The sequence below is a fragment of the Pungitius pungitius genome, chromosome 16 (assembly GCF_949316345.1).
Source record: "Pungitius pungitius chromosome 16, fPunPun2.1, whole genome shotgun sequence".
Classification (NCBI taxonomy): Eukaryota; Metazoa; Chordata; class Actinopteri; order Perciformes; family Gasterosteidae; genus Pungitius; species Pungitius pungitius.
The window spans coordinates 12,138,817-12,166,028 of NC_084915.1; the positions used below are offsets into that span (position 1 = coordinate 12,138,817).

Below are 27,212 nucleotides of genomic sequence, written 5' to 3' on the forward strand. Positions count from 1 at the left end.
CCTTTCCGAGTGAGTGGAACTGAAACAATCGGTGTGCCACTCTAATCTCAACACCGCTACAGAGATTTGGATCAGGCTGTGGTTGGCAGACAGTCTCCCCTTGTGGTGTGGCAGCCTGCAATGGCTCCAGTCTCTTTGGCACTTCATGGTTGCCAGAATCTCAAGGAAAGGTCATTTACACTGCAGACTGTGGGGAGAGGAAAACCCAGTTGTCTGCGAGAGAGGCTGCCTGTGTCGTTGTGAAGTCACACGTCCATTGTGGGTTGCAGCTACTGGGCTGTGAAGCCTTTTCAGCTACTGGTGCGGTGTATTGGCCTCATCTCATTTCCTTCCTCTGCCACCTGTGCAGCGGCACAGGTTATCAATGGGCTTTTTCCTATTTTGTCTGCTCTGTCCCGACTGAACACATGTCATTTTCCATTTTTTGCCATGCGTGCTGACTTACACGGCGTGTGCCTTCACATGCATTCTGTGCCAAACTGCACAAATAAACTAAAGCTAAAATGAGACTTACCAATATAATGTGGCGAGCTACAGCTGTTACTAAATAGGCCTGTTTTTCGATATCAGTTGGTGGTTTCATGCTAGCAGTGGATACTTTTTTGCTTGAAGTAAGCAGGCAACAGGAAAATGAAAGATGGATGGCAGGAGAGTGTTAAAGAAAATAAAGCGCTCCAAAACCTCAAACTCTTGGCAACCACCATCACACGCTTCCAGATGTCACCCCAAAAACTTCTTAAATGAATGTTATTGAGAGATGTTCTGCATCCAAGAAACGTAATGTATAAAATTCAATTCTGTTTTTCCTTAGCAGTCAGTTGCGTCTCCATCTTGATACTGAATTTCATCATGTTTTACAAACAGATGCACCCGACAAACTAATTAACTTGTTGAATTGTTATTAATTCATACTTTACCCTGTTCTGTTGTGGGTGGCTTTGTGCAGAATTAGGTCATTAGATTCAACGCGCGTACAGAAACACACAGACAGGGATAAAATACAATTTCAACCTAGAACCTAGGGTGATTTATGTCACGCCCCGCCTTGTTCCATCCAAGCCAACGTGCTCGGCCCTCCGCTTGGCAACGTGTGTCAGCCTATATTAGGTGGCCCAGCGAACAATGGTCTCAGCCAGGAGCAGGTGGTGGTTACTTGAAACTCTGAAAGGTGGGTGTGTATTAGCGCCTATGTGTGTGTGTGTGTGTGTGTGTGGTGTACAGTACATGTGTGTGTCAAAGATAGAGGGGAAAAAGAGACTGGTCTATCCGCCATCTGGACAATCCCAGGTGAGGCGGAAACTCAAATGTGCTGTTTCCATCAGCCTCCTGACTGGCCTCTCCCCTGGATCCGAGCGCTTTTTTGGAGAGGACCCAGTGGTGGTTTGCTATGCCTCTAGTGACGGCACACACCAATTTTGGGAGTGTGAAATGAGCCATTACAAGGTGTGCAGCACCTCCTCTTAAAGTGAATTGACCCAAAATGAGATCAGCTAGCCAAGTCAGGTCAAGTTTATTTATAGTACGCTGTCCACGAATGGATCATTTACGGAAAAGAAGTAACAACTTAACAAGTGTGTGTGTGTGTGTTTGTGTGTGTACATGTACAGGCCCTTGTGCTTATGTGAGGAGGCAAACAGGATCTGAGCCTAAAGTTTAAAGAACCATCCTGCAGACTAGGAAACATTAACCAGAGCTGAGAAGTTAAAGCTATACTAAATAAAATGTGTTTCTACCAAGTCCTCATTTTCAAATTAATGTGAGTCAAACTTTACAAAGGGAAGAAATGACTTGCGGTTATGTATTATGTTTATTACTGTATGTTGGTGAATAGTTGCTGCAAAGCAGCCTCAGCTATGTTATCTGAATTGAGGTTGGGTTATTGTCAGCACAGGTAGGCAGCTTCTAATGACTGAAGTTCATTTTATAAATAATGCATAAGGTGTTTTTAGAGGCCATCTTACAATCAAGCAAAAGATGCAATCTTAGAGAGACGCCGTGTCTCTGCCCCAGAAATGTGACACCGAAGATGAGGCATACTGTAGGTGATTACGCAAACAATTTTGAGGGACTAGAAACTTCTTCTGCATTTCAATCAATACACGTACTTGCCAGCATTTTGACAAACTTCACCTCATTTATCATGCATCTAATGCCCCTCCAAAGATTTGTCTTATGATGCCTTACATTCTTATGCGTACAATAATTACATTGTTCAATGCAGCTTCGCGGGTTTTTCTGCTCAATACTATTCAATTATGTCCTCACATATGCTCATTATAATCCTCTTCCTTGGTTAGTTGGTTAGTTCATGTGTCATCACTGTAGCCCCTTCTCTTTGATTTAACAGCAAGAATTCCCCAAATTTCCTAAAGGTTCTCTGTACCATATTCAATGCGTTCATGCAAAGATAAAGATGTAAAACAAAGTGGAGTCATGGCAACCTGAGCGGGGAATGAAGTCGGTCCTTCTCTCTGTGTGTTGTAATCCGATCACCGTGTGCTCTGTTTACCCAGTCACGCCATGGATGTAAAAGATGTCATTTTCCCAATGTAAGTCTAATCAAAAATATATAATTCTGGTTTATAATTCCAATGGCATTACACGACCGATCCTCTGGTAGTGATTCCTCAATTTTTCCACTAATTTGCTTCAAAGCCCCGGCGCTTTTCCTATAAGCTTTGGATGAGTGCACCTTTAACTTGCATATTCACATGTGAGAGCTCGCCTCAATGGCTGGCTCGTGTTGGTCTGCACTTTTACTGTGGTTACCGTTGCACTGTTACCTGTATATGAATCTTAATACAATGTATGTATTTGTTCCTACAACACTGTCATGTATGCAAAATATCCAAATGCTGTTCCTGCCCCCTGTTCATACAGAGAAGACATCAAATGAACCAAGGCAAACATCACATACACCTGAGCCTGGTATCTCAGCTTCATTGCTGATTCATCAACCCTCATGTTGTTCTATTTCACTCCAAACAGCTTTATCCAAAGGGCTGTAAACTGGTTCCGCTCCCCGTCCCTTACACCTTTACACCGTTCTTATCCCATCAAATCCCACCTCACCCCTCTGATTGTCCCCCGCAAAACAATTTTTTTTAGCTCAGGCAGTTGTCAACCTTAAAACTTCACAGCCCTGTGACTTGGAGCACCACCATCGACAGAGCAGCAAGCAGGGGGAGCCCTCAGACACTCAACCATATGAAAATGGGACAAACCCCCACAGAGTTAGCGGCAGCGCACCTCAAAGTGTGTGACACCGTAATGAGGGAAATGGGACCTGTCCTTTCTGAGCCCATTCTGCTTGTACACTGCAAAAAACCCGTTTCACCTTGTCTGACGTGGTGGTGTGGCTGATTGGAACAACATACGTTTGAGACCCTGTCGGCGATGGATTCCTCACCTTTTTCTCTCGCACAACAGTCCCACTCAAACAGCTGAAGCATTTTCTTGTCCTCCAGTTGCTGATGCAGAAATAAGACGTGAAACTTTCATATAACCTTCAACAACTCACTCATATTGGCTGTACCTTATGTGCTTTACAGCTTCAGTACACACACTCCATCACTACTGAAGACATTTTCTTTTTTTTTGCTTTGAGTTTGTAGGAGATGCATTTGCACAATTGTGAGCTTCCCACCTCTCCACAAGTTTTTAGTTTTCTGAATATGTAGGTGTGTTAGTTGCGCTGTATGAAGACGTGTCTGTAAGCTTTGTGCAGCTATGTATTATTCATTGAGCGAATGAATAACGTACACGAATAATAAATGAAAGAAGATATAACTTCTACCATCCAGAGGGGAAGAATCGCTAGAATAATAGATAGAAAAATGGACATATGAGACAAAAAAACACAAAGAATCACATTTTCACTCTAGTATTTGCACACATAGGCAATAAGTCAATACGTTTTAAAAAAAAAATTAAAAAAAATTGTACTCACTTATTTGGACTTTACTCAGTTGGTCTAAAGAAGCAGGTGAAATAGACATTTTTTTTTGCAGTGTGTCTCAGGAGCTACGGTCCCTCCCACGCCCTCACCCCCCCCCCCCCCCCTCCCCCTCTCCCTCCCCCGCATCCGCCACGCTTCAGGGAAGCCACGGGCGCTCGCCATTGGTTTACCGCTCACGTCCTTCAAACGCCGTGCGGTGGGGCGGGACTCAAACAATCCACTCGTGGTGCCCCCCCCCCCCCCCTCCTGCGCTGTGGATCGTGCGCCACAGCGAACCAGCAGCGGGGCAGACAGTAGCGCGGCAGCGGCAGCGTATCAACTCAGTCTCCCGGAGGAGGACGACGGCTCTCTACTCTGCTGCTGTTCCACCCTTTTGTAAAGTGAGCCCAGCACCTCGCCGCTCGCGCATCCCGCCACGTTGCTTTTTTTTTGGTTGTTTTTTTTTTGTTGTTGTTGAAGAGTGAGAAACGTTCTCACAAAGCCAAACAGGGAGAGAGGAGGAGGAAGAGAGAGAGGGCGTCTGGTCGTGAAGTCAGTCGGTGTCTAACCCGTTTTTTTTTTGCCCTGCAACGCACCCCCCCCAAAAAAGAGACGCACTCTCCCTAAGTCCAGCAGGATAGCTGACTAAAGCCGTCCGGTCCACACCGAGGTCCAGCGGGGAGGAGGACAGACAGAGAGACAGAGACAGAGAGACGAGGAGAAGTTAGCGCGCGACGCAAGAGACACACAGCGGAGACAGGATGAATCTCAAGAGTCATTTGATTTTCACCCTCTACACTATTTATGGGATTCTTCTGAAAGGTGAGTCCTCGGGGCAAGTGGCGTGTACGTTTTTACATTTTTTATTTTATTTATTGTTGTGCGTGTAGTGTTTGTGTTCCAGGCCATGCGCGCGTGATACAGGCCAACAGCGGGGCATGGTAAAGGGGGCACGAGGATGCGCGGTCACACGGGGGTCCTGGCACAAAGATGCGGGGCTCTCTCTCTCTCTCTTTTTCTATGTCTCTCTCTCTCTCATTCGGGCACGCGTGTGTATGTCGGTTGAATGTGCGTGCGTATGCAAACGTGCGAGATGTGAGACAGCCAGAGGGGGGAAGAGAGAGAGAGAGAGAGGGGGAGAAAGAGGGAGAGAGAGCTTGTCCAGTAACATTCGGTATATTTTCAACGTTGACGTTCAGGAATGCGGGAATCCTATTTTTCATCATTTTTACCACAGACTCTTATATATAGATATTCCGACCGATGCGAAGCTCAAGGAAAAAAACAGACAAAAAAAAGCCCGCTAGGAAGACACACCTCAACGTGAAGTAATCGCGCGCGTGTTTCTGACTTGCGGCACTTGGATGACTCACAGAGACACTCCGGGCCACGATTTTACGCGCGGAGTTTCATGCACTTTTATCTCACTCCTTTTCATGTTCACATCTCTGATGCTTTGTGTTCTTTGTGTGTGTGTGTGTGTGTGTGTGTGTGTGTGTGTGTGTATGTGTGTGGTGGGAGGGGGGGTTTGCAGGTGTGGTTCGTTTCGCTGGTGCGCACATTCTTATAGCGCGCCGTGTGTCTGCATGCAGTTTAAAGGAAGTCAAACACCTCGAATGAGTTGTAGGAACAGGTCCCGATTGGAATGTTCCCCTCGCAATTGTGAACATTACATTTCAAGGTCCAATCCGCCCCTCCGATGGAGCCTCACAGCGGGGATGTTTGCCCACGTTTTAAGATGGTGATCGTGTTGTTGTTGTGACGGCTAGAGACTCCATTTGGATCTGTCGATGGGAACATCATTTCCATATCCAGACTATTTGTTCTGTTTACGAGGAAACGGCTCACAGTGGTGTTTACCCAACAGAGGACTGTAAACACCAGAACATGGTGACATTTGGGGCCAAGGTCACAGTGGGTTGCCCCCGCCTGTTTGTATACATTTTAATGTGTTTGTATAGGGCTGTGCATCAAAGTGGATCTAGAAAAGACGAATGACCCTGAAATTTCATGTATTATTTTTTAAAGCGTTTTTAGGATTCTCAGTGGCCATTATAGCGTTTGAGTCTCTCAAACAGATACGTGTCAAGTATGTTGTTCTGGCCAATGCCGTGTTCATGCCAGGCTCTTATTTTGAAGGTGCAGTTGCAGACCTTTGGACAAATTTACTTTGACTTTTTTTTGCAAATCAGATGAAAAGTTGCATGACAGGGAGTATTCTACGTGGTCATTTCTATAATACGGTTTTGTGTATTTTTGTGATAAGATGAAACTGGAATTTCCGGACCGGTACGTTCAGGTTGTGTTCAAGAGGTTGATGGACTTCCTCCTAAACAGCTGTCCGTCTGACAAGGAGGGCCCCATGTGCCATGCGGAGCTTCGGTTTTGTCCCCATCGTTCCCCTCAAAGCACATATATGTATTTAAAAGCATTTAATGAATCAGAACAGCTCTATCAACACAAAAGCCTTGACTTTAACTGCTGTTTTCCACACAAGTAAATAAGAAATCCCAAATGAGAGATAATTTGTGCTTGATTCCCTTGATCATTTGTTGTTGTCCCTTTTGAAGTGTCTGTGCCTGGAGGCATATGACGGGAGAAAGCGAGGGGAAAGCAGCCCCTCCCCTAACCACCCGACTTCATTACGGCCATCCTCCACTCGATGAATTGATGTATCTGGTACCTGGTGTTTCTTACCGCTCACACCTCATTCATTGACGTGACACTGCCGTTATTTTCCTCTTTATTCTCATACGGGCGGCGCTGCTCATTATGAGCGCACGTGTGCGTCCCCGCGCCCGTGTTTGCATAATATTCCTGCAAGTGCGTGTCGCGTTTGTTTTAGCGTACTTCTGAAGAGGCCCTACAAGCAAAGACACGGCGGCGGCTGCGGCAGCAGAGTGCACGTCGGCCTCATTTCACGCCACGCACACACACACACACACACACACACACACACACACCCTCGCATCAGTCTCTCTCCCTCTCTCTTCCTAACCCTGAAGAGGATAATACCAGGCTGCTTGATTTCAACAGCCATCTCGCGCTGTGAGACCTATTATTGTATAGGTTCCACACAGCGGGCAGGTCAGCCTCCTCCCCGAGCGCAGTCCATCTCGCCGCAGCCGCATCCGCAATCGGCGCGCGCCGCGCTCTGTAAATGACAAGCTGCTCCGCGCCTCTGGCCCGGCGCCAGCTGGCATCAGGGGATCCAGACACACCGATCCTCTTGTCACAGACTAGACCCTGCGCCGGGCGGTATATAGTGCGCGAGGGGGAAAGTGCTGCGATGGGAGGTGGTTGTTTACCAACAGGCCAAGCGGTTGAACATATTATCCAGTGGGTCTCACGTGCCGGAGCCAGAAGAGGAGGAGGAGGAGGAGGAGGAGAAAGAAGAAGAAGAAAAAAAAAAAAACGGCTGTTATGCAAATGCTCCTCTTACGTAAGAGCTCGGGGCTCGGGGCTGAGCAGCAGGCGAGGGGAGATGGAGGCAAGAGAGCCACGGAGAAAAGAGGGCGATGTTCTAGAATAGAGGAGTTTGATGTGAGCGTGGTGTGGGAGGGAGAGACGTGGAGGAGGAAACGTTTCAATCTCTCCCCCCCAGCTGAGGTCGGCGGTACGTGCGGCGCTTATCGGCTGCTCGGGACGGCCCGCTCATCTGCGAGCTTCCCGGCGGTCCTTCCGCCTCTGACCCCTGATCCCGCTTTCCCAAACACAAACACACACACACACCGCCCCGGGGGGGATGCGTTTATCACCCCCCCCCCCCCCCCCCCCCGCAGTGACTCAAAGCCGCTGAAGGCTGACCCACCGTCCCTGTGTACTTCCGCCCATTCCTCCGTTGCTTCATCCTCCCATCCTGGTGTGGAGCTTTGTGCCAAAGCAGCGTGGGAAAGCATCTGATAACAAGCGGCCTTGTGTGTGTGTGTGTGTGTGTGTGTGTGTTTGCAGAGCCGCTGATCACACGGGAGAAACAAGATGTTCTCTCTTTCTCGCTCAATCGCGCTCACCCTCCCACTCCTGTGTGTGTGTGTGTGTGTGTTTTTCACTTTCATGGTCAGGCTTTGACAGTGTGACGTGTGAGGCGCGCTGCAACGTACGCCGGTGCCACAAAGCTCCTTCCGATGCCGAGGATCCCCAGGCGAGCGGCTCTGGCCCCGATGCGCGGCGGCGCTGACTCGGCTGCGGGTTCATTGCTGCCGTGCCAAGGGATTTCCCGTGATCAAAGGCGGTCTTTTGTTAGTCCAGGTGTTTAGAAGTTTGAACAGAAAAGGAGGAGGAGGCTGGAGGGGAACGTGGTCGGATTCGGAGCGCTCGGCTTCTCCGTGGTGCAGCAGAAATGTGCCTCTGTGGAAACACGACCCGCCACCTGCTCCAACTCTTCCTCATATTGGTGCACATATTTTGGTGGCGCTTTGGCTTTGGATTGTACAGCCACGGCAAGGTAAACACAGACGCTCCTGCAGCGTGTTTCGACATAGGGATGGAATGAAGGCAGGAGGCCAGCGATTGTTAAGCTTTAATACACATTCACTCGCAGATGGCAGAGATTCACGAGCTGCAAAAGCGGAACCTAGCGAGACACCACGGAGGAGTGAAAAGTTTAAAGCGTTGTGCAAATGTTCTCCGTCGTGCACAGCTCGGCTCCCGGAGCCATGAGTCTGAAAGAGTGACGCGCTCAAACCGAACAATGCAGCTGCCCCGACCGATCGGGGGGGCCTCGTTGCTTTTTACAAGACGGCTCTGATAGCGTTAGACACGTAAAGGTGAGGAAACGCCCCCTTTAAAAGATTCCAAAAAACATCAGTAAATGAACTCTTTCAAGCTCCAGTAATCTGATTATAGGCACAACTCTAAAAAACATCTTCCAAATGTGATCCCGATAAATGATTGTACTTCACTTGCCCAATGGAGCTGCCTTCATGTGTGACCACACTGAAATGAAGACTTCCTCGGGGACATTTTCGAGATGCCGCAGTTCCATACATACAACCATTTGCATCACCAGAGCTTTAAAGCGGTTACTCAGTTTACCAAAAAGATCCCCATTCCATCCATCAAGGAGCAGGCCACGTGAATCAGATAGTGATTGACATCAACAGTATTTTATTTCAACCACAGTGGTGGGTATTATTATGGAATTCTATTTTGGTGATGCAGCGAGGTCGCTTCCTGGTTACAGAAACAGAAGATGGGCCCAGCAGGTTTCTCCTCCGCAAATTGACGTTTTTGTGAATCAATGCAGATGAAATTTAGATTTAGATCTTGGCATCATGGCCCTGTTTCATGTTTCTCAGGCAGAGTGGAGTTTTAAAGCCGGCCCAAAGCGAGAGATGAAATACAGCCTCCCGTGGAGAACGGGGAGGAAAGGAGCCCACAGGTGGCATCAGCGCCAACGTTTGAAACCCAAACAGACCTCCCAGCAGGAGAGAGAAATATGCAAAATATTGGGTTTTTCTTCAAACTATTGATGTGTTTTTTTTTTGTTGAAAGAATATGAACTAATGTGCCTTTATTAACGTGGGACAACTCATCTAAAAGGACTATAGCACTGAAATGATGAGACATTTTATAATTTTGGAATTTGTATTTTGGTCACCTTCTCTGATGTCCTTGATTGACAAGCAAAAATCTATGTTGTTGTTGTTGTTGTTCTGGTTCCTTTTGTTTTGAGTCAGCCTTCAGCGATCAGATATGATCTAGCCATGCAGGTTACGCACAGACACGCACACACACACACACACACACCGGGAAGGCCACCGAGTGTGTTATTGAGTGTAAGTGCATCAGTCCATGTGCACGCGTGCAGGCATATGTGATGTCTGTATTAGCATTGAATTCCAAAGGATTAGCGAGTGGCTAATCTCGAGTCTCCAGTCTTTGACAAGCCATGTGTCACTAAGCTCAACCACTCTGGAATTAAGACACACAAACACAATCGCCTTTTGGATTAAACCTCCTCACACAGAGGGTATTCATAATCCTTCTCTCCAACCAGGAACAGCTAAAGGAGTTCAAGAGGAGGAAAACTGAAAGTGACCAAAATGCCACGAAAACAACATTATTTACCACCTCCTGCTGCAAATAAGCCGAGCGATGAGGTGATTTAACGTGCACTCTGGCTGCGCTACAGGTCCTCTTAACAACTGTTAGCCCAGATAATGTTCTTTTCATGTTGCGTGCCCTTTCATCTGACAGCTTCTTTTCATGCGGTTCCCCGAAGGGCCGGCGTCTGGAGATTTGTTAATACACGTTACAGTAATCATTTTCCTCAGCCCAGATAACGACACGGACAGCCGTGACTCTGCCGAGTCCCTCAGCTCCTCTGCCCCGACCCTGGTGCTGTTTGGGGACTCCGTTTCTGTTCTTCACAGGAACGTGTTCCGCCCTACAAGCGAAGACGGCACATTTTGTTTACAGTATGATTCTGTGTACACGGGAAAAACACACACGCACACACACACACACACACATACGGGCAGAAAGACACATGTACAGTCTGAAGACTTACAGTTTCCTCATCACGATGATGCCTAAATTATTATTTCCTTTTTTATGATTCCGATTCCTATTCAACCCCCCTCGCTGTCCACACACAAACGCATATTTCTTTATGGCCAAAGCTCTTAACGCGGCGTAAGTCGTTTTTCAGCATCACAGTTCTTCAATATATATCGTGCAGAGCCTTCATTTGGTGCTTAATCGCTTAACTTGTACTTAAACGATAAATATGGAATTATGTCATGATACTAATTGAAAAGCAGGATTTGCTGCATCCACAAATGCAGATCTGTGCACTTGTTTTAGCATCGTGGTCTCAAAGGGAGCTAAAGCTAATTGAAATATAATTCCCCAAAGACACGTGTTCATGTTAATTGACTTTCTGTTTGTGTGTGTGTGTGTGTGCGTGTGTGTAGGTTTTTGTTTTCATATTAACGGCAGAAGTCACTGTTCTCCTCCCTTGTCTAATCATCAGCTCGAGGGTCCTCGCACGTCTTAATTTATTTTTTGAAAGCTATTAGATCTTTCGGATGAGCCATTTCTAAACACTCACAACGTAGCAAAATTGTGCAATTAAGAGTCCTCTGATGTTGTCTTAAGCTCAATGTGAGCTCGTCCTTCTATTGTTGATGGTCCCACGCCAGTAAACCTAAGCAGTTTACAATGCTCCATTGTGTCAGTTCCCGTCCGTGGGTGAACAGGTCTTTGAGTGAGTGTGAAGTGGTTTGCATATTATGTGTAAAATGCAGGTGTGAAATATCATCTAATTAAGAAAGTTTCATGGTCGTTCCCCTTTTAACAGACACACACACACACACAGCATCATACAGTGAAAGCTTTGACCGTAACCTCAAGAGTTTTAAACGGACAGACATGTAAAGTGGGCTTTGAGGGGAGGTTTCTTTGATGCTTTGCTCATAGTCGTGTCTTGTTGAGCATGAATACAGGCAGTCGGGTACATTTACGTCTACACCCTTACACACATCAAGAAGTACGTTATTAGTCACGATGGTGTCCTTGCAGCTTTATACCTCCACATCTCTCCATTCCTCTGACATACTGACGACGGCGACGATGTCGTCTATTTACGTTTTGTTTTCGTTTTCGTGTGTTTGCGGTTTCTGTGGAGAATTCTAAAAGCTTCTGTTAGTTCTAAGTTTGAAGTTTGGCCTCCCTTCTGCGTGGAGGAGGCTGCGGGCCCGTGGTAGAGGGGAGGGAAGATGGAGTCAAGTGAGACAATTTATAACAGTTAAAAACCAAATGAACTGAGACCCTTGGCTTGGGTGAGCGAGCGGCAGCATACATAATGAGCCTTAAGGATTTCTTCCCCACACTGTGTGTGTGTGTGTGTGTGTGTGTGTGTATCTTTCCAAGCTAACAAACACAAAGCCTCCACCATCTGTCTCTGTTTGCCACATTGCAAATCCATTATATGCTACACAACATTATTCCCCCCACCCTAAGTGGCGCACACCCCTGAGCTCACTTCCACTATCCTACTCAGTGGAACGGTGACAATTTGCCACCGCATACACATCTTTGTTAAAGATGCCGTGGCATGTTTCCAGCTGGATTTTAATACATGTTTTCATGCTCCATTTGCATGTTTGTAAGTTGGTGTTTGCCGTTGATGGTTTGGGATTTTACAAGCCTGTCTGCTTGTTCCCTGCTGCTTTACGTGCGACTTTGTGTGATATTTTTCTCACGGCCCCTGTTTGACCGCCACTGGACTCGAATAATCCCGCGACCTCCTGTAAACATTCATTTTGGGGGATTTTGGCAGACACACACCCACACACACACACACACACACACACAGACTCAAGCACACACTGCATGAATCTAGCTACGGCTTGGCTCAGTAGTTTTATTGCTAACTCATCTCCACTTCTAATCAAAAAGCGTCCCCAGCTCTGAACCCCCTGCTGAGAAAACAAAGAAGTTATTATGGTTTTAAATGGCCCCCAATTACGGGTAATTTCGCCGCCTATCTTGAAGCTATTTGCCGTTCTCTCACTTTGCTCCGGTTGGGCCGAGCCAGCGCAGCGCTTATCACCAACAGCGACGAGACGAGTCACACGTACGGCAGATGCATTCTTTGTAAAAAAAAAAAAAAGCACGAGGCTCCACGTCTTCCTGCACTTCCGCTCTGTGTTTTTGTTTCTCAACTCCTGTCATTAGAAATGGGAGACACAGTTTGCTCGATTTCCCCTTTATCTTCCTCATTAGTGTGTGTCTCACAGTGCACTCAATTACGCACTCCATCACTCTCCTTTTACCCACAAGTCAAAAGCTTCCACTGGCTGAAGTGAGTCAAAGTCTTTGCGTAGTTGGAATCCAGTAGGACTCATTAGTGAGGAGGGAGTGATGCCAAAATGGTTCCCTGATATGCTGGAACTAAATAGTTCAGATATGATTATGTGTGCAGTGTTTGTTTGCTTTGAGACCATTTTTTTTTAGCACAGCCATGTCCATTTTGCATGCTTGATACTTGATATATATCTATATATATAAATTACCCTGCCAAATACAATGTACAATTGTAAATGCAAATCTATAGCCCACCTAGGAGGTGCGATTAGCACAGCTGGATCAGTTTTGATGGATTGGTTTTTCTGGTGGAGCCTTTATGTCCCGGCAATTGGCAGCAGTCATTTATTCCTTCTTTATTTATTGTTTTACGGGTCAGTTATAGCAGCTTTTTTCACTGGAGAATGTCCCAACATTCAACTTTCTTAATAAATGTGTCACTGCTCCTGGTGGCCCTTTTTTTGTTTATCGTCTGGCTGTTTGATATTTTGGACAAAAAGAGTAAGTGGCTTTCTTTGCCGAACTTGAATTCTAGGAGGTGAAAACATGTATATTTTTAATCACATTTTTGTGACCTGAATTAAGTAACTTTCTTTTGAGAACGTTATTTTTTTTTCTCGATTATCTTGATAATGGCACTTTTCTATAACATGTTTTGTAACTGCTTATTTGATGAAAAATGTACTTTCTTGTTACTTGTTTTCTGAGTTTGTATCTATGTGGAAATGCACTTATTGTAGGTCGCTTTGGATAAAAGCGTCAGCTAAATGACATGTAATGTAATGTAATGTAATGATTGAATTGACACGGAAGGTTTTTTTTTATGACTTTGACTTCTTGAAGTTCAAACGCACCGGCTAATGCTAATCTCCACTGATCCTGCTGAGGAGCGCGCTCGCTGCAACATTGTCATGCTGTAGTTGAATAGTTGAGATGGAAAGTGGAGGAGAGGGAACGGCGAAATTGTACATGGAGATATGAGCGTAGCAAATATTGAATTATTACAGCGGACCAGCAGACGCTCACACCAGTGGTCACCTTCCAATGCCCACTACGACAAACACTCACACACACACACACACACACACACTAGCAGCGGTGCACACATGCACCCACAGAGCTGCAGACACAAGTTATTACTGCAAAGATCGGCCCAAAATCTCCCGGCGCGGCGGCAATAATGAGACAGTGTTAACCACAGTTTCACTGAGCTGGTAAATGGCAGACTACTCCCCAGGACTCAGCGCTGAGCCTAAGCCCTTGTCGTAATGCACTAGTCACCCTAATCCTGACCTTATTAAATTGTGATCCAGAAAGGAGCCATATCTTTAAACTGTAGTTCTTTAATACAGCTGGTCCTCGCCCCCCCCACCCCTCCCACGTTTGAGAGGAGGTGACCTTCACGTGACATAATCCTGGAGCCACCTTTCACCTCATAGGCATTAGGAACACAAAGCGGAGGAAACATCGCAATTACATTTACATTGATGTAGTTGAACACATTTATAGTGCAGAATACAGAAATAGCTGCCTACAGCATGTCTGAGATCATTTCCTAGTTCACACACTATGGTAGTTCAACAATAAACTCTGTTTACGGAAAACAGTGCTGCGTATCACATTGCACATGGCGATATGTCAGCAGAAAATTTACACCATTTGATAATCATGTCAAAATATACAGTGATAACAAGGTTTCTCTTAACTAAAATCTCCAATGAAAAGCTGAAGTTGGGATATATTTTCTTAGGTACTCTCTCATGAATACATGCTTCCACTGTACTGTTGGAGTAATAAAATATGCTGATTTCAAAACTTGTTCCTCCTACTTAAGGGTTCGTAAGTAACAAAAAGATACCACAACTGTAAGTAGGTCCGTCCCACCCTTAGATATATGACATTTACATCAATGACTCTTTCCAGTTTTAAATCAAGCTAAATCACTGACATTATGGTGGTTTACTTTTCTATACACAAATAATAAATCAAGAAATACCAGACTGCATGTACTTGTGAAGCTACTAAGTAGACATTTATTTGCTAATGTGATCAAATTAGGCCTTTTTAAAGTACGCCGCTACACCAAACAGACAAACTGCGGCTTGAACTGCTTGCATGCATTGCTTTCATCGCTTTCCAGCTTGGTTAAAAAAACACTAATAGCATAATCCCCAAAAGGCCCAGCAGTGCTCCTGATATCCAATAAGTCCTTGACATTCAAAGTAGACCACCGTTGATAGAGGACATACCAGGAGAGAGAAAGCAGGAAATGCAACAGGGAAAGGCCATGGTTTGTTTTCAGTGGTCGTGGGAGTACATACTTGAGCTGGTGGCTCTCCAGGGATCCTGAGTAACATGGAGTAACAGGCCAATGCACCCATAGAGCCTCACTACAACAAGATGGGACGAGACAGGGTTAAGGGGAAGTGTGTGTGTGTGTATGTGTCTGTATGGGGGTCATAAATGGGTTGAGGGCAAAGGGGGAATGGAAAATTAGAGGATTGCAACTTCTAACAGGATCAATGGGTGGAATTCTTACATCACGTCGGCTTCTTCACCATACAGACAGGAACTGGAGCAGAGACAGATTAACAAAAAAAAAAGAAAAAGGAATAGATTATGGTGGAAGTGGAAAAAAAGGAGAGCCAAAAAATCAGCCGTGCGTGAGAAATTCAGGAAATGAGCCTTGACAATGTTGTGCTCAGAACTCAGAAATATGACTACTATGCACAATTTGTAACCATTCATTATATATTCAGGCACAATCACAGAGAAGCACTGCAACAATGAAGAGGCAGCTTTTATAAGGTCCATTTCATCTGGTTCTTTGAGAAGCATCTCATTGAATTTCATGAAGCAGCTGGTTCATGTTGTTTTTTCCTTCTGTACGTCTCTCCTTGCATTCATCCACGCTCTCTCTTTTCCTATCTGGATGTTTCATTTCCCCACCTTTACCTCGGACACATGGCCCACCGGGGGGTCACCCAGGACTTTCATCTTGGCAGGGTGCTTCTTTTATGAGAATACTCCAATCGGCAGACAAGCCGCCCCTGTCAGACACCATTCATTGCACTTGCATAGATACGAAAAGCGTTTTAACAAGCACCACTTGAGTTTTGTGGGGCACGGGATGACATTTTATCATACTATGTGCTGATGGAGATGCAGATCCTGTCATACTTACAAAAGTTTCACTGCAGTTGCGTTCACTTTGCTTTGCTGATACATACTTGGAGAGTTTTGTCTCTCCAATATGTAGCTGGCAAGCTAAGTTAGTCGAACGTTGGCGCATATTTTCCCAATTTGATTCTCTTGCATTCAATTTGGTTCGGATACATCTCCACTATGTGACTTGTCAGCGCAATAACTTTGTGTTCAGATACCAGGGCACATGCTGCGTAATTAGATGCGTTAATTGCTGCTCTTCTATTCTATATTCTGAGCAAGAGAGCGAGGCACGGTCGCCGTTAATCCATATGCGACATCTTGGCACATTACAGATGGTTGAGAGGAATGTTTACTCCGGGTGGCCGTAAAAAATAACGGAGAAGTACAATAAAAATCTAATGCGAGGGATTCATAGTATTCCAGAGCTGGAAAAAAAGCTAAGCCTGACAATATTTTAGTCTTGTGCCAAATAAAGATGCAGATTTTTCTTCCCAGCTGGCTTATTCAAATCTTCAAAACTACTTCTATTGCTCCTGATGCTTTTCATTTTGTTTACAACCCCAGATAATGTCCCTTTTTTCCCTGATTCCAAGTACGTTTCACATCGTAACAAACAACGAACCAAAGAACCTGCAGCTCCAGACATTACATTTAAATTCAATAATCTCCTCCTCATCTGTAACAAAGTGCTCCACAGTAGATCTACTGTGCAGCTAATGTTTTAAATTTTGTTTTGAGCAAATGATCTTTCACCATCATCATCGTTATGGTGCACGCTGACAATTCTAACCTTCCTATTATCGACGTGAATTGATCAGAACCGTCTCCCATGCCTCGCGCCTCCTCCCCTCCTGTGAAGGAGCCATCTTTTCAGCAAGTCTTCAAAATGTGAATTAAGAATCAGCAAAATGAAAATAGCACTCGACTCGGTTGTGAAGCTCTGTCATGGTCTTACGTTGCTCTATTTGTGTTTTGGCTCTTTGTGAAGGCCGTGAATGGAATTCTCAGTCCCTAAAGTGTCTGGATCTTTTTCCGGCAGCCAGAGCAGAGAGACTAAATGTCTTATAAGGAGCTTTGTCATCGTAAGCGAGTGTTCTACATCCACCGCACAATGATCTGGGCCACAAGGACACTGTCTCTGAAAATATAGAAAGCGGGTGCCTTATAGACCATGACATATCATTTCCTCTTCTCCGAATGATGCGTACAGTGCTCTGTTTCCATCAGAAGGCACCCAGGCTGTACTGATGAATCTGTTACACAGGCTACGTCCTTTTTGCTCTTTACACTCTTTCGCCGCTCTCTCTCTCTCTCTCTCATTCATTGACTGTCTATCTCCGGAAGACGTGAGACTTTCAGCATTATGTATCGCTGCTGGGGTGATGCAGCTGCATAAAGGTTATGTGCATCAAGATACACCTGAAATGCGGCGCCTCTCAGAGGTTATTTCGCCCTGTTTGATGGTTAGTGCACAGCGTGCAAAATCCCCCTAATGATGTCAAGACATTGTTGGCGGCGGAGGAAATGTGGATGTGTCTTTTGGTACCCGACGTCTTCCTGTAGTCTAAGGGTTAATGGGTGTGACCAGGGAGGGGATTTCCCGAGGAGCATGTTGAGCGCGACCTGGTGTTGTTTTCCAATCTGAAAGCTGCCTAGCGACATGATTGGTTAAGGGCAGTTGTGTAGGAATTGGTTGCAACGGAATCATTGGAAAACCAAAAGGCAAACGACGGCAGGGCTGTGCAAATATATCAAATATCTTACTATAGTAATAAGGTTTTTAATGATGACAGTGTATCGATATATCCCTGACTACTGTCGATACAGCAAAGGGTAAACAGTTTCAAACCTAGCAAAGGTATAATTTAAATGGCGTGGGGTATGTTCAACATCCTCCCCCTGTAGGGCTAAATGTCGCTGCCTATTTATAAAAACCTCACAAGAGCAATACGGCCACAAGAGTTTTAACGCCTTGATGTCGCTGCATCAAATACTTTGATTTGACAAGAAACTATTTATTACTACCAATTATTTTTCGGTGTAATTTTAATTACTTAACGTTCAGTTGTTGGCGATTAGTCTCATGCTGTGCAGTGAAGGTTTTAAAAAAAACCCGAACATGCCTGTGTTGGTGGTTGATAGTAATACAACTTGTATGTACAGCACATGAAAATGAGCAACAAAAGGGTTTCACAGACAGACCTGAAAAGAACAAAGGACGGCATGAAATGGCTGCGTGCATGTTTCCACATGCGTGTATGCATGCGAACGAAGAGTAAACCCAAAGCGAGTTCTGCAAAGCAGCCTCCAGATCGGATCCCACAGCAAGCAACTATTTCCGCCACTTCCTGAGTTCTTCTCCGAAGGCGGCTTTGAAAATCCGTCCGGGAGGGTCAGTTCATCTCGACCAAGGCCCAGTGTTATGTGTCAAACTGGGGCAAGGCACCTTCCGCCATCCTGTCTTTGGATTTGTCTCTTGTCTCTGTCCCTCTCTCTCTTTCCGGGTACAATCTCGGGTCATTGGGTTCCACCTGTGCCCATCAATCAACTGGGCGGAGCTCGATAATTAAAGGAGCAAGACAGAGTCAAACAGGGGAGGGGCAGATCGGTTCGAATGAATGTGTTTGTTAAAACGTGTTATGGTGAAGGTTCGTGGTGGGAGGTTGAGGACCAGGTGAGTCCGGGGGTACCCTCTACATCGCTACTCTCACGTAGTCAATTCCTGTCTAGAAACACTGGGTTTTTGGTTGATGATTCCGCTGTATAAAGGGGATGTAACACTAGTTTTGTCAAGTGATCCCGAACCCGATGTAATGACATGGCCCTTACTTAACATCTATAACATCCACTATGACATCGCAGAGTTTCTGAAAAGGGGAACCTAGAGGTACAGGACATGAGTCGGAATTAGTTTTGTCCACTAAGTTCTTAACATGGGAAGGTTCAGTACCAGTCAAATGTTTAGACTCATTCAATTCGGTTGTATAGATGTATTTGCAGTATTGTATCCCATTGTGATGAATCATATCAAGACACGTGTATTGTGGCATTTTGTTTTATTAGCTGCCAATACACAACCCTTGTTTGCATTGTTTAAAATCTATGAATACAAGCTTTTTGCTATTGAACTTTTTCTTATTTCCATCTGTCCCACTATCCATTATTTTAAAAGAAGAAACATGCTGTTCATTCAGCCAAAGAAATGTTCAAACATTGCTCAGTACCAAAAGCAAAGGAACAATCGGCTTTCGACATTAAAACTTTAAAGGGGTACCCAGCCCCAGGCGTTAAACTGTGAGAGCTACTTGATGCTGCAATGCTGTTATGAACGGAAGGACACTACACAGTACACACACAAATCCAACTCTAAAAGCATTTTTTTTAATTTTTGTAAAATCAGATTGAAAACAATTCCATAGAATTAACAGTGCCGCTATTTTATCTCATTGGAAGTGGACGCATTGAACATAAAGCGATAGCAAAACATTGGGCGTATTGCATATTGTAAGATACTGAACGGCTGCCTCACATCCATCTGGATCTGCCTCCCTGCAAGTGTGTGTGTGTGTGTGTGTGTGTGTGTGTGTGTGTGTTGTGTTTTTCATCAGTTTCCCTGGGGGGAAACATGACTTGTTTACAGTGTCTGTAGAGACGACTAAATGAAATCACATTTCCCATCAGTCAGTGGGCTAACTGAGGCTAGATCTTCCATTAGTTGTCTGCTCACATCTTCTTTGTGGGGAGCCAGATCGATCGATGCTCAGTCAGAGTTGGATACCGCTGTGCGTTCACGCACATCCTCACACGCGCACAACCATGCAACAATTTTGCATCACTTTCTTCACTTGGAGTTCTTATTTCAACCAACCTGCTTCATTTTTTTTGCAACTCTTTTGCATGCGTCTAAGTGAGGAAATAGTTTGCACCTCTGCACAAGAGACAGGATAATACTTTCACCACCTCATTGAGAGGAGTGTCGATCTCCTATTTCACCATCTTATGTGGTGCAGGGAGGAATCTGGCTGTTCCCACAGTCCCGCTTTCCCCAAATGCTTTTCTCACTAATTCAGTTGTCCTGCCAACGGTGAGTGAAAGCGCAGAAGTGCATTATGGCCTGGTCATGCATGAGTAAAAAGGGCCCCTTTTGAATGTGTGTGTGTGTGTGTGTGTGTTTGCTGCCCTGTAGAAACCTAGTTATTATGCAGTGGTCTTAAGTGTCCTCCTGCTCCTCCAGTTATCGCACACGTACACTCACATATTAGCATACGCACAAAAAAACGCACGCCGGCATTCATTCGAAAACTTTCTTGTGCAGTAACTAATCACTAATTCACTGTTATTAATACACCCACTCCATCTTTCAGCACCTTTTCCCTCAAATACCATTGTCCTCCCGTACATAAACCATCTGGAGCAGCGAGGCATTAACAGTAAAACTCTTTCGGAGCAGGTTGCTGTGAGCTCCCTTTACGTGCCAAGACAAACCTAAGTCAGTGAACGGAAACCAAAGTGTGACAATTTCCCACATGCTGCAGATAGATCAGCTTGCTGTTGGATGAGGCGGCAGTTCAGATTCAGTGTTGTGAGGATTATGGTGATACATTAGTCCAATCTGTGTTGATCTAGCAAAGCAGGAGAGGAACAGCCCGTATGTCCGGTTGTCATTTGGATGGCTTTTGTTTTTTTTTTGTTTCTTTTTAATTCACTCTGGCTTCGGTCCTGGTCGTCTTGGCCGAAGATTCGCAAGGATGCGGCGCGTTGGCTTTTCCATACATGAGTTTGTGCGATGCCCGATTCAGCCGTATGGATCTGCCTGCCACCTCTAAGATGAATGTACATGAAATGGCATATTCATGTGCATTCTGAGGCACCTTGAAAGTGGGACACGCCCCGCATCTTTTCCACAGAAGTGAAATGGATATTTGATTAATCTACATTGAAGCACATACACAGCAGAGTTAAATTGACTCTGTGAGATTCAATTTTAACTCTAAGCTGGTGTTTATACTGTCCCAATCTTGTCAGGGTTAAATCGATCAATAAAACGAAGTGTTAACAATTTAACTTGGAAAAATAAATCCGCTCATTGGTAAATACAACATCATTTGGCTAAAGTAACTTACATTGCAATTTTATTACATGGTGTTTACATTTTAGCCCAGGGAGCAATTGCTCAGGGACACTTTGACATGGGGCATGGAGCAGCCAGGGTTCGAACCAACAACCCTGTGGTTCCTGGCGCACCTTCCACAATCCATGTGTCATAATACATGGAGTTAAGCCTGATACCAAGAAGTATGAGACTGTACAGTTACGTTTCAAACCTTTCAAAGAGTTAGTTTAACTCTACTAAGTGTTGCAAATGAATCTGATCTTGACACTGGAAAATGACTCCAGCTCTTTCGTAGAATTGACTCTGTAAGAGTTTGCAGTGTGATTTCAACTCTGCACTTCCAACACTTTTGCCCAACACTGGAAAAATTAACTCTAAGAATTTTGCAGTGTATTCATGCATATTTTAGAAGGACATACTGTAACTTGTTGTTGTACATGGTCCGTTTTTGAGAAATTCTAGGTACAGCAGCAGGATGGTCAGAAGGGCTTAATTATGATGTGATTTTAATCATTTAAATAACAACGCTAATATTCCCTTGGCCTCTTTCCTTTCCTAGCACAGGAAGCTGTTTTTTTTTCCCCTGGCACTGCTCACTGCCCGTCTCCTCCTCCTCCTCCTACTCCTCCTCCTCCTCCTCCTCCTCCCCCTCCTCCCCCTCCTGCTTACTAACATGACATGATGCAGACGTGCAGAAACGTCAGAAGCGATTACTAAGGCAGAAATTAAAGCTGTACAACAAGAAGACACCTGTTCCATTTGACTGAGATGACCCGGCTCTTTTAGCCCTACCGGTGCTGACAGCGACCTGTCACATAGCGGGTGATTACACGGAAGCAGATCATTACAGGTGATTAGGAATCATTTGAGTTCCAACGCGAAGATGGATATTACCTTTTTGCAGAGAAGAGAAACCAGTCACCAAGCATCCTGATTTACATAAGTGATTTGTCTCATACAAACAGCCAAACACACACACACACACCCACACACACAGAGTTTACTGCTCTCTCCGCCTGCGTCAGTCTCGGTCACATGTGGCCCCCTCTCTCGCGTCGTGTCTAACTTGTATGACGTGCTGAGGTTGTGTTTGCTGGTGTCGCGTTGCACTCTCCACGCCCCGCTTCTCTCTGTTCCCACCATGCTTTTCCCGTGTGTGTGTGTGTGTGTGTGTGTGTGTGTGTGTGTGAGGGGGGGGGGGTTGTTGAACACTTGCGTGTGCAATGTGTGCGTGATTGTAAGCGCTCAGACATGCTGTCATTTTCACCCGGCCACAGGCACAGTTGTGGTTCGGAGGCTGCCATTGTGTGGCTTTCTCTTAGTCACATTCTATTTTTGTTTTGCCGCAAATGCAGCATGACTGCTAGCCCACGGCGCAGCATACTGCAAAGTACCACAACGCCAGCTCAGAGGATTTGTGTTGTGTCTTTGTTTATATTCGTTTGTGTGCGTCTACGTCTCCAATCACTGAAGACCGCAAAGACGTGTAAAAAAAACCCCCAACAATTTATCTTTGCTCCTCTTGTGTCTGACTTGTGTGGCCGCGGGTGTCACCGATGCGTCTTGGTGACGTGGAAAGTGTTGGTGGATGGTTAAATAATGACCAGCGACGACGGAGGCAGGCGTTCCGTGGCCCTTGATGTGGTGTTTTTCTCGGCCTCTCAGCATGCGGGCCGGCGAGCGCCAGAGCGGCTCTGCCGGGTCGGCTTTGGCCCCCTGACAAGCTGACGAAGCGAGCGCTGTCTGTCGGGGCCCAGGCCTATTAAATGATCAGAGACTCGGCTCCCCCGACGCTGCTCTGGCTGAGAGGCCTCAACTGCCTTCCTGGAGGCTGGCCCAGAGGTGTGCGTGCGTGTGTGTGTGTGTGTGTGTGTGTGTGTGTGTGTGTGTGCGTATGCGTATATTTGAGCGCATTTGCCCTTCATTTTCAGCTTTTTCCTGAAATACTCATTTTGAATTTTGTCAATGAATTAAATCAGGGGTCCCTAACCCGTGGGCCAATTGGTACCGGGTCGCACTCCAGATAGAATATTTATAAATATATATTTTTTGTCATTATTTTTTTCAGAAACATTTTTTCTTTTGAAAATTGACTGTTCTATTCTTTCTGAGTAGTGGCATGGAAGGGACACTTTGACGTGTGTGTGTGTGTGTGTGTGTGTGCTGTGTGTCGAGCAGTAGCCCAGGAGCTCGGTTCAATTCTACGCGCCTTGTTTTTTGGATTGGTTTGCACGCCGGGAGGGCTGCAACAAACATTTGAATTTAAACCCCCAAATGCATTATTTTGCCAGCTGCCTCCCACCAGGACCTACACATGAATGCAAAGGGACGGAGACACTCGCACACACGCTGGCGAGCACCGTGTCACGTGGAAAGACGTTGCGTTGCGGTGTTGCTTTCACACGCCTCGTTCTTTACAATTCATCCGCAGCCACTGATGTTGACTTACACGAGCCCTACTACGCAGACTTTACAGAGCCAGGGCTTTATGAGTGATGGCGTGTTCTGTATCTAATTGCTACAACCCTGTTAGGCCGTGCCCGGGAGGAGATACCGAAGATTTCCATTTCAACGACATTTGAGGTGTTACCGGGAGGGTTTCTGGATCATGATTGATCAAGGAGGCACATCGCACATCACAGCATCAGGAGTTTTATGGTTTGGGATCTTTGCAAGAGGTTTAGTGAAAAACACATCAAATTCAATCCCATTTGTCAAGGTTTCCAAAGCCTTCGGGGGTTTCTGCCAGTGAACCAATGTGGGAAACCAAAAGAGCCCAGAACTCAGTCATTTTCAGAATTACTCCCAAACTCTTTATTCTCTTTCGTTCTCTCTGTGTCTCTGTGGTTGGAAACCATGAGTTGCTCATGGCAGACAGATTTAAATAAAGTCCCCAATAACACTGCAATAAGTCATTTAAAGGCCAATTGTGTTAGGGTGTGTTTGTGTGTGTGTGTTTTTTTTATACCGTTCAGTCTCAGCTTTTCAATACTTCCTTAAGAAGATTCTTGATTTTTGAGAAGTTTCAAATGTTAATTGAGAACATGTCGATGTAGCGCAGGAGTTGCAGTGGGTTCTGTTAATGGCACAATTGATGGTTTGATCCCTGATGCCTTCCATCCAAATGTCAAGGTGTCCATGCACAACACACCCAACCCCCACATTGCTCCAGATGTGTGAGTTTACGTATACAATGGAAATAGCACGCTAGTGAAATGTTATTGTCTGTATTCGCCAACAAATAAGTGCACACAATTACATGAAGCAGTTCTTTAGTAAAATCGGGTTGTGTATGTGTGTGTGTGTTGCCGTGTGTGTACATTGATGTGCATGCTCTTGCTTTAGAGTGTCATTAATCAAGTGAAGTATTATTGTTTTCGGCATCTCGCCCAAGTCTACCCATTACCATTTTAATGGCATTACTCTGCTATTAATCTGCTTACCACACAGCCACTGGTGCAACTTATAAAACTATGAAAGAAGTTCTTTGATATAAAAAAAAGAGGGGAAGAAAACAAGACCATAAAGAGAGAGAGGGAACAGTAATTAAAAAGGCACTAGAATGAAAGAAAACTCATAAACAAGAAATAGTGTTGAAAGAATGGAAAAAGTGCATATGCTGCAGTCTCGAATTAGACGTACAACAAATAAATGGATGCTCTAAATTCAGCACAAGTGTGTGGCAAAATACAAAGTCCTACCCAATGCCTTCAGCCAAACCCATTATAACTGTAAATGAGTGTGTTCCCTAGAGCCTAATCGGATAACTAAATTAAAGCCGCCATCCACTTCTTGCTGTTGAGGCACTCACAAAACAGTTTTGCTTTAATGGTTTATGATGTCTATTTGAAAGTTTGTAGCTATTGCAATATTTTCTGTGCTTTCTCAAGCGTCTTCAGGAGGAAGTCAAGCTCAAGTCCATCATGATTGGGAGGATTTTTCTTTACCAAATGATGAGCTGATTAACCTCGGTCACCAGGTTTAATGAATCTGTGAAATTCATTTACACGGGGCATAAGAGGAGGACTTCCGGGCCGATGAAAGGCCTTTGGACGGCACTTGGCCGACGCACCTCTTAAAATCTAAGCCCTTCGCCTCATTTTTACCACGAACGAGAAAACGAAATCAAGCATCGACTTCACAACGTTGATTCGTATTCTAAGCGCACCCCAATGTATAATAACACATATACAAGTTTTTACATTTACACATTTGTTGAGTTTCAGACATGTGTTCCGCCTGTCTCCCGTTAGCTGCCAATGTGGCACTTCCTGCTGCACTTCATGCTCGGGAACACTGTGTGACTGTGTGCCTCAGTCGGGTCCGTTATTTACTGGTTGCTTGTGGTGATGTAAGAATTAAAGCCCGTCCCGCTGCTCGGCACTTTTTACGTTGCTCTGGAGAAAGGACCTTTCCGATCAGGCTGTTAAATCTTCACGAATTGTTGATGTCACGCGTTTTGGGAATTGGGTTATTTAGTTTCAGATCGCTGCGGGAACATTTCTGGACTCACTTGTCCAATGTGACTGGCTAATACCTATATATGTATACCGTATAAAGCGGTGCATTTCATAATCTTACAAATAGTCCTCCTGCGCCCCCCACGCCCCTGCATTACTAAGAATTTCATTACATGGCCAGGGATAACGGATGGAAATGAGCTTTGTGCAATTAATTAAATCAAACGGGTACTTGAATGAATGAATAAAAACCCTTTGATGACATTGCATCGCTCCGTGTTTGGAAAGGCAGTGCACCTAGTGAGCAGTGGGACTCCCGGGAATTTCCCTAAACGCCCACTTGTTTGTTTAATATCTAATGGTAACCTTTTTGATGCCAAGATGCCATCGAGTAGACTTTATGCTTCCGTAATTCTTTCACAAAGCGGGATATGAAAAAAAAATCATATCCTCGGATCAATCTCCAACCTGCTAGTCAACTCGGGTCAAATCCGCCTCAATGTAGACACGACCATTAAATGGAATCTTTGCCTTGAGCGCGGCATAATGGAGAAGAAGATTGCGCCAGGTAATGGAGGAGAAACAGAAAGGATGTGAGGGTGAAAGGATTGTGTGAATGCCTGACACGGGCTCAGATAACGTAGGCGGAGAAGATATCGCAGCGTGGAGAAAAGTCAGACTGTCGTGAAATTTGTTTTCATGTGGTGGCTTACATAAACGGATAAACGGATAGACGGCGCCGCGCCTCCCGTCGTGGCTCCCGAACCCGAGCAGCCGTACCCAGGCGGCCGGCACCGACCGACTCGTTTTCCCCCTCTCTCATCCTATTTCAGCACGCTTTCGCTTTGTTTCTTTTCAAGTGTCATTCTTGATACACGCGTACGCGCTCCGATGGGGGGCGGAGGGGGGATGGAGGGGGGGGAGAGGATTCCTGAAAGTCGCATCTCGGCAGCACCGAATGTGCGGTCCAGGAAGACGTCTTATTGGCTTATCTTGTGCTGAGAAGACCCATTCACATAATCCCTAAGCAGCTAGAATCCAGAACATCCATCCCTGTCAGCCATTGTTCTCTTCAGGAAAACGGATAGTGTGTGTGTGTGTGTGAGTGTGTGTGTGTGCACCCATACCTACAGTCGACGCTGCCTTTCCCCCATCCACATGCTTTCGTGCATCTTTTGTCTTTTGTTGCTGCGGTTGTGTGTTTGTGTGCGTCTCCCTAAGTGTCACTAGGAGAGAACAGCCGCGATTCCAAACACGGAAAAGCACGTTTTTATTTAGATGCCGGCTGGAGGAAGAGAGGCTTCGTATTTCTATTGTAAAATGAACCAGAAAGAGGACTGAGCCCTTTTGGTTGTTGTCAGTAATCCAACTATTTCCATTTCAAAAAGCAGAGCTAAGTGGCTGTGATGGACGCACAAAAGCGGCGCATTACCACTGTCATTTTGTGCCTGCTGGATCACAGGGCCGTGTTCACCCTGGGGTGTCTGCGTGTTCTAGGGGGCAAACTTTGTGTGGTTCCATAGATGCAGCTGTGAACACTGAACTGGGATCTAATACGGCTCATCAGAACTGACCAACGACACTGAAGTCATTGCTGTAGTCATAGTGTGTGCTGTTGTGGTTCTCTGTTTGTGTTTGGGTGGGGGGTTGGGGGGGGGGACCCGGCCAGGGTCAGCACGTCACCCTGTTTCACTAGCTGAGTGTGCTGCCAAATGCAAATGAG

The 27,212-nt window shown here is 45.4% G+C and overlaps 1 protein-coding gene across 3 annotated transcripts in view; it reads left to right on the forward strand.

The window, feature by feature from the left end:
• Window positions 1-4,226: 4,226 nt before the first annotated feature.
• cadm2a (cell adhesion molecule 2a) overlaps window positions 4,227-27,212 on the forward strand; it is a 159,557-nt gene continuing 136,571 nt past the window's right edge. For all 3 annotated transcript variants that reach the window (XM_037467569.2, XM_037467572.2, XM_037467570.2), the window contains exons 1-2: window positions 4,227-4,338; window positions 4,548-4,759. In XM_037467569.2, coding sequence (XP_037323466.1) covers window positions 4,699-4,759 — 61 coding nt within the window. In that variant the 5' untranslated portion in view covers window positions 4,227-4,338; window positions 4,548-4,698. The remainder of the gene's footprint in view (window positions 4,339-4,547; window positions 4,760-27,212) is intronic.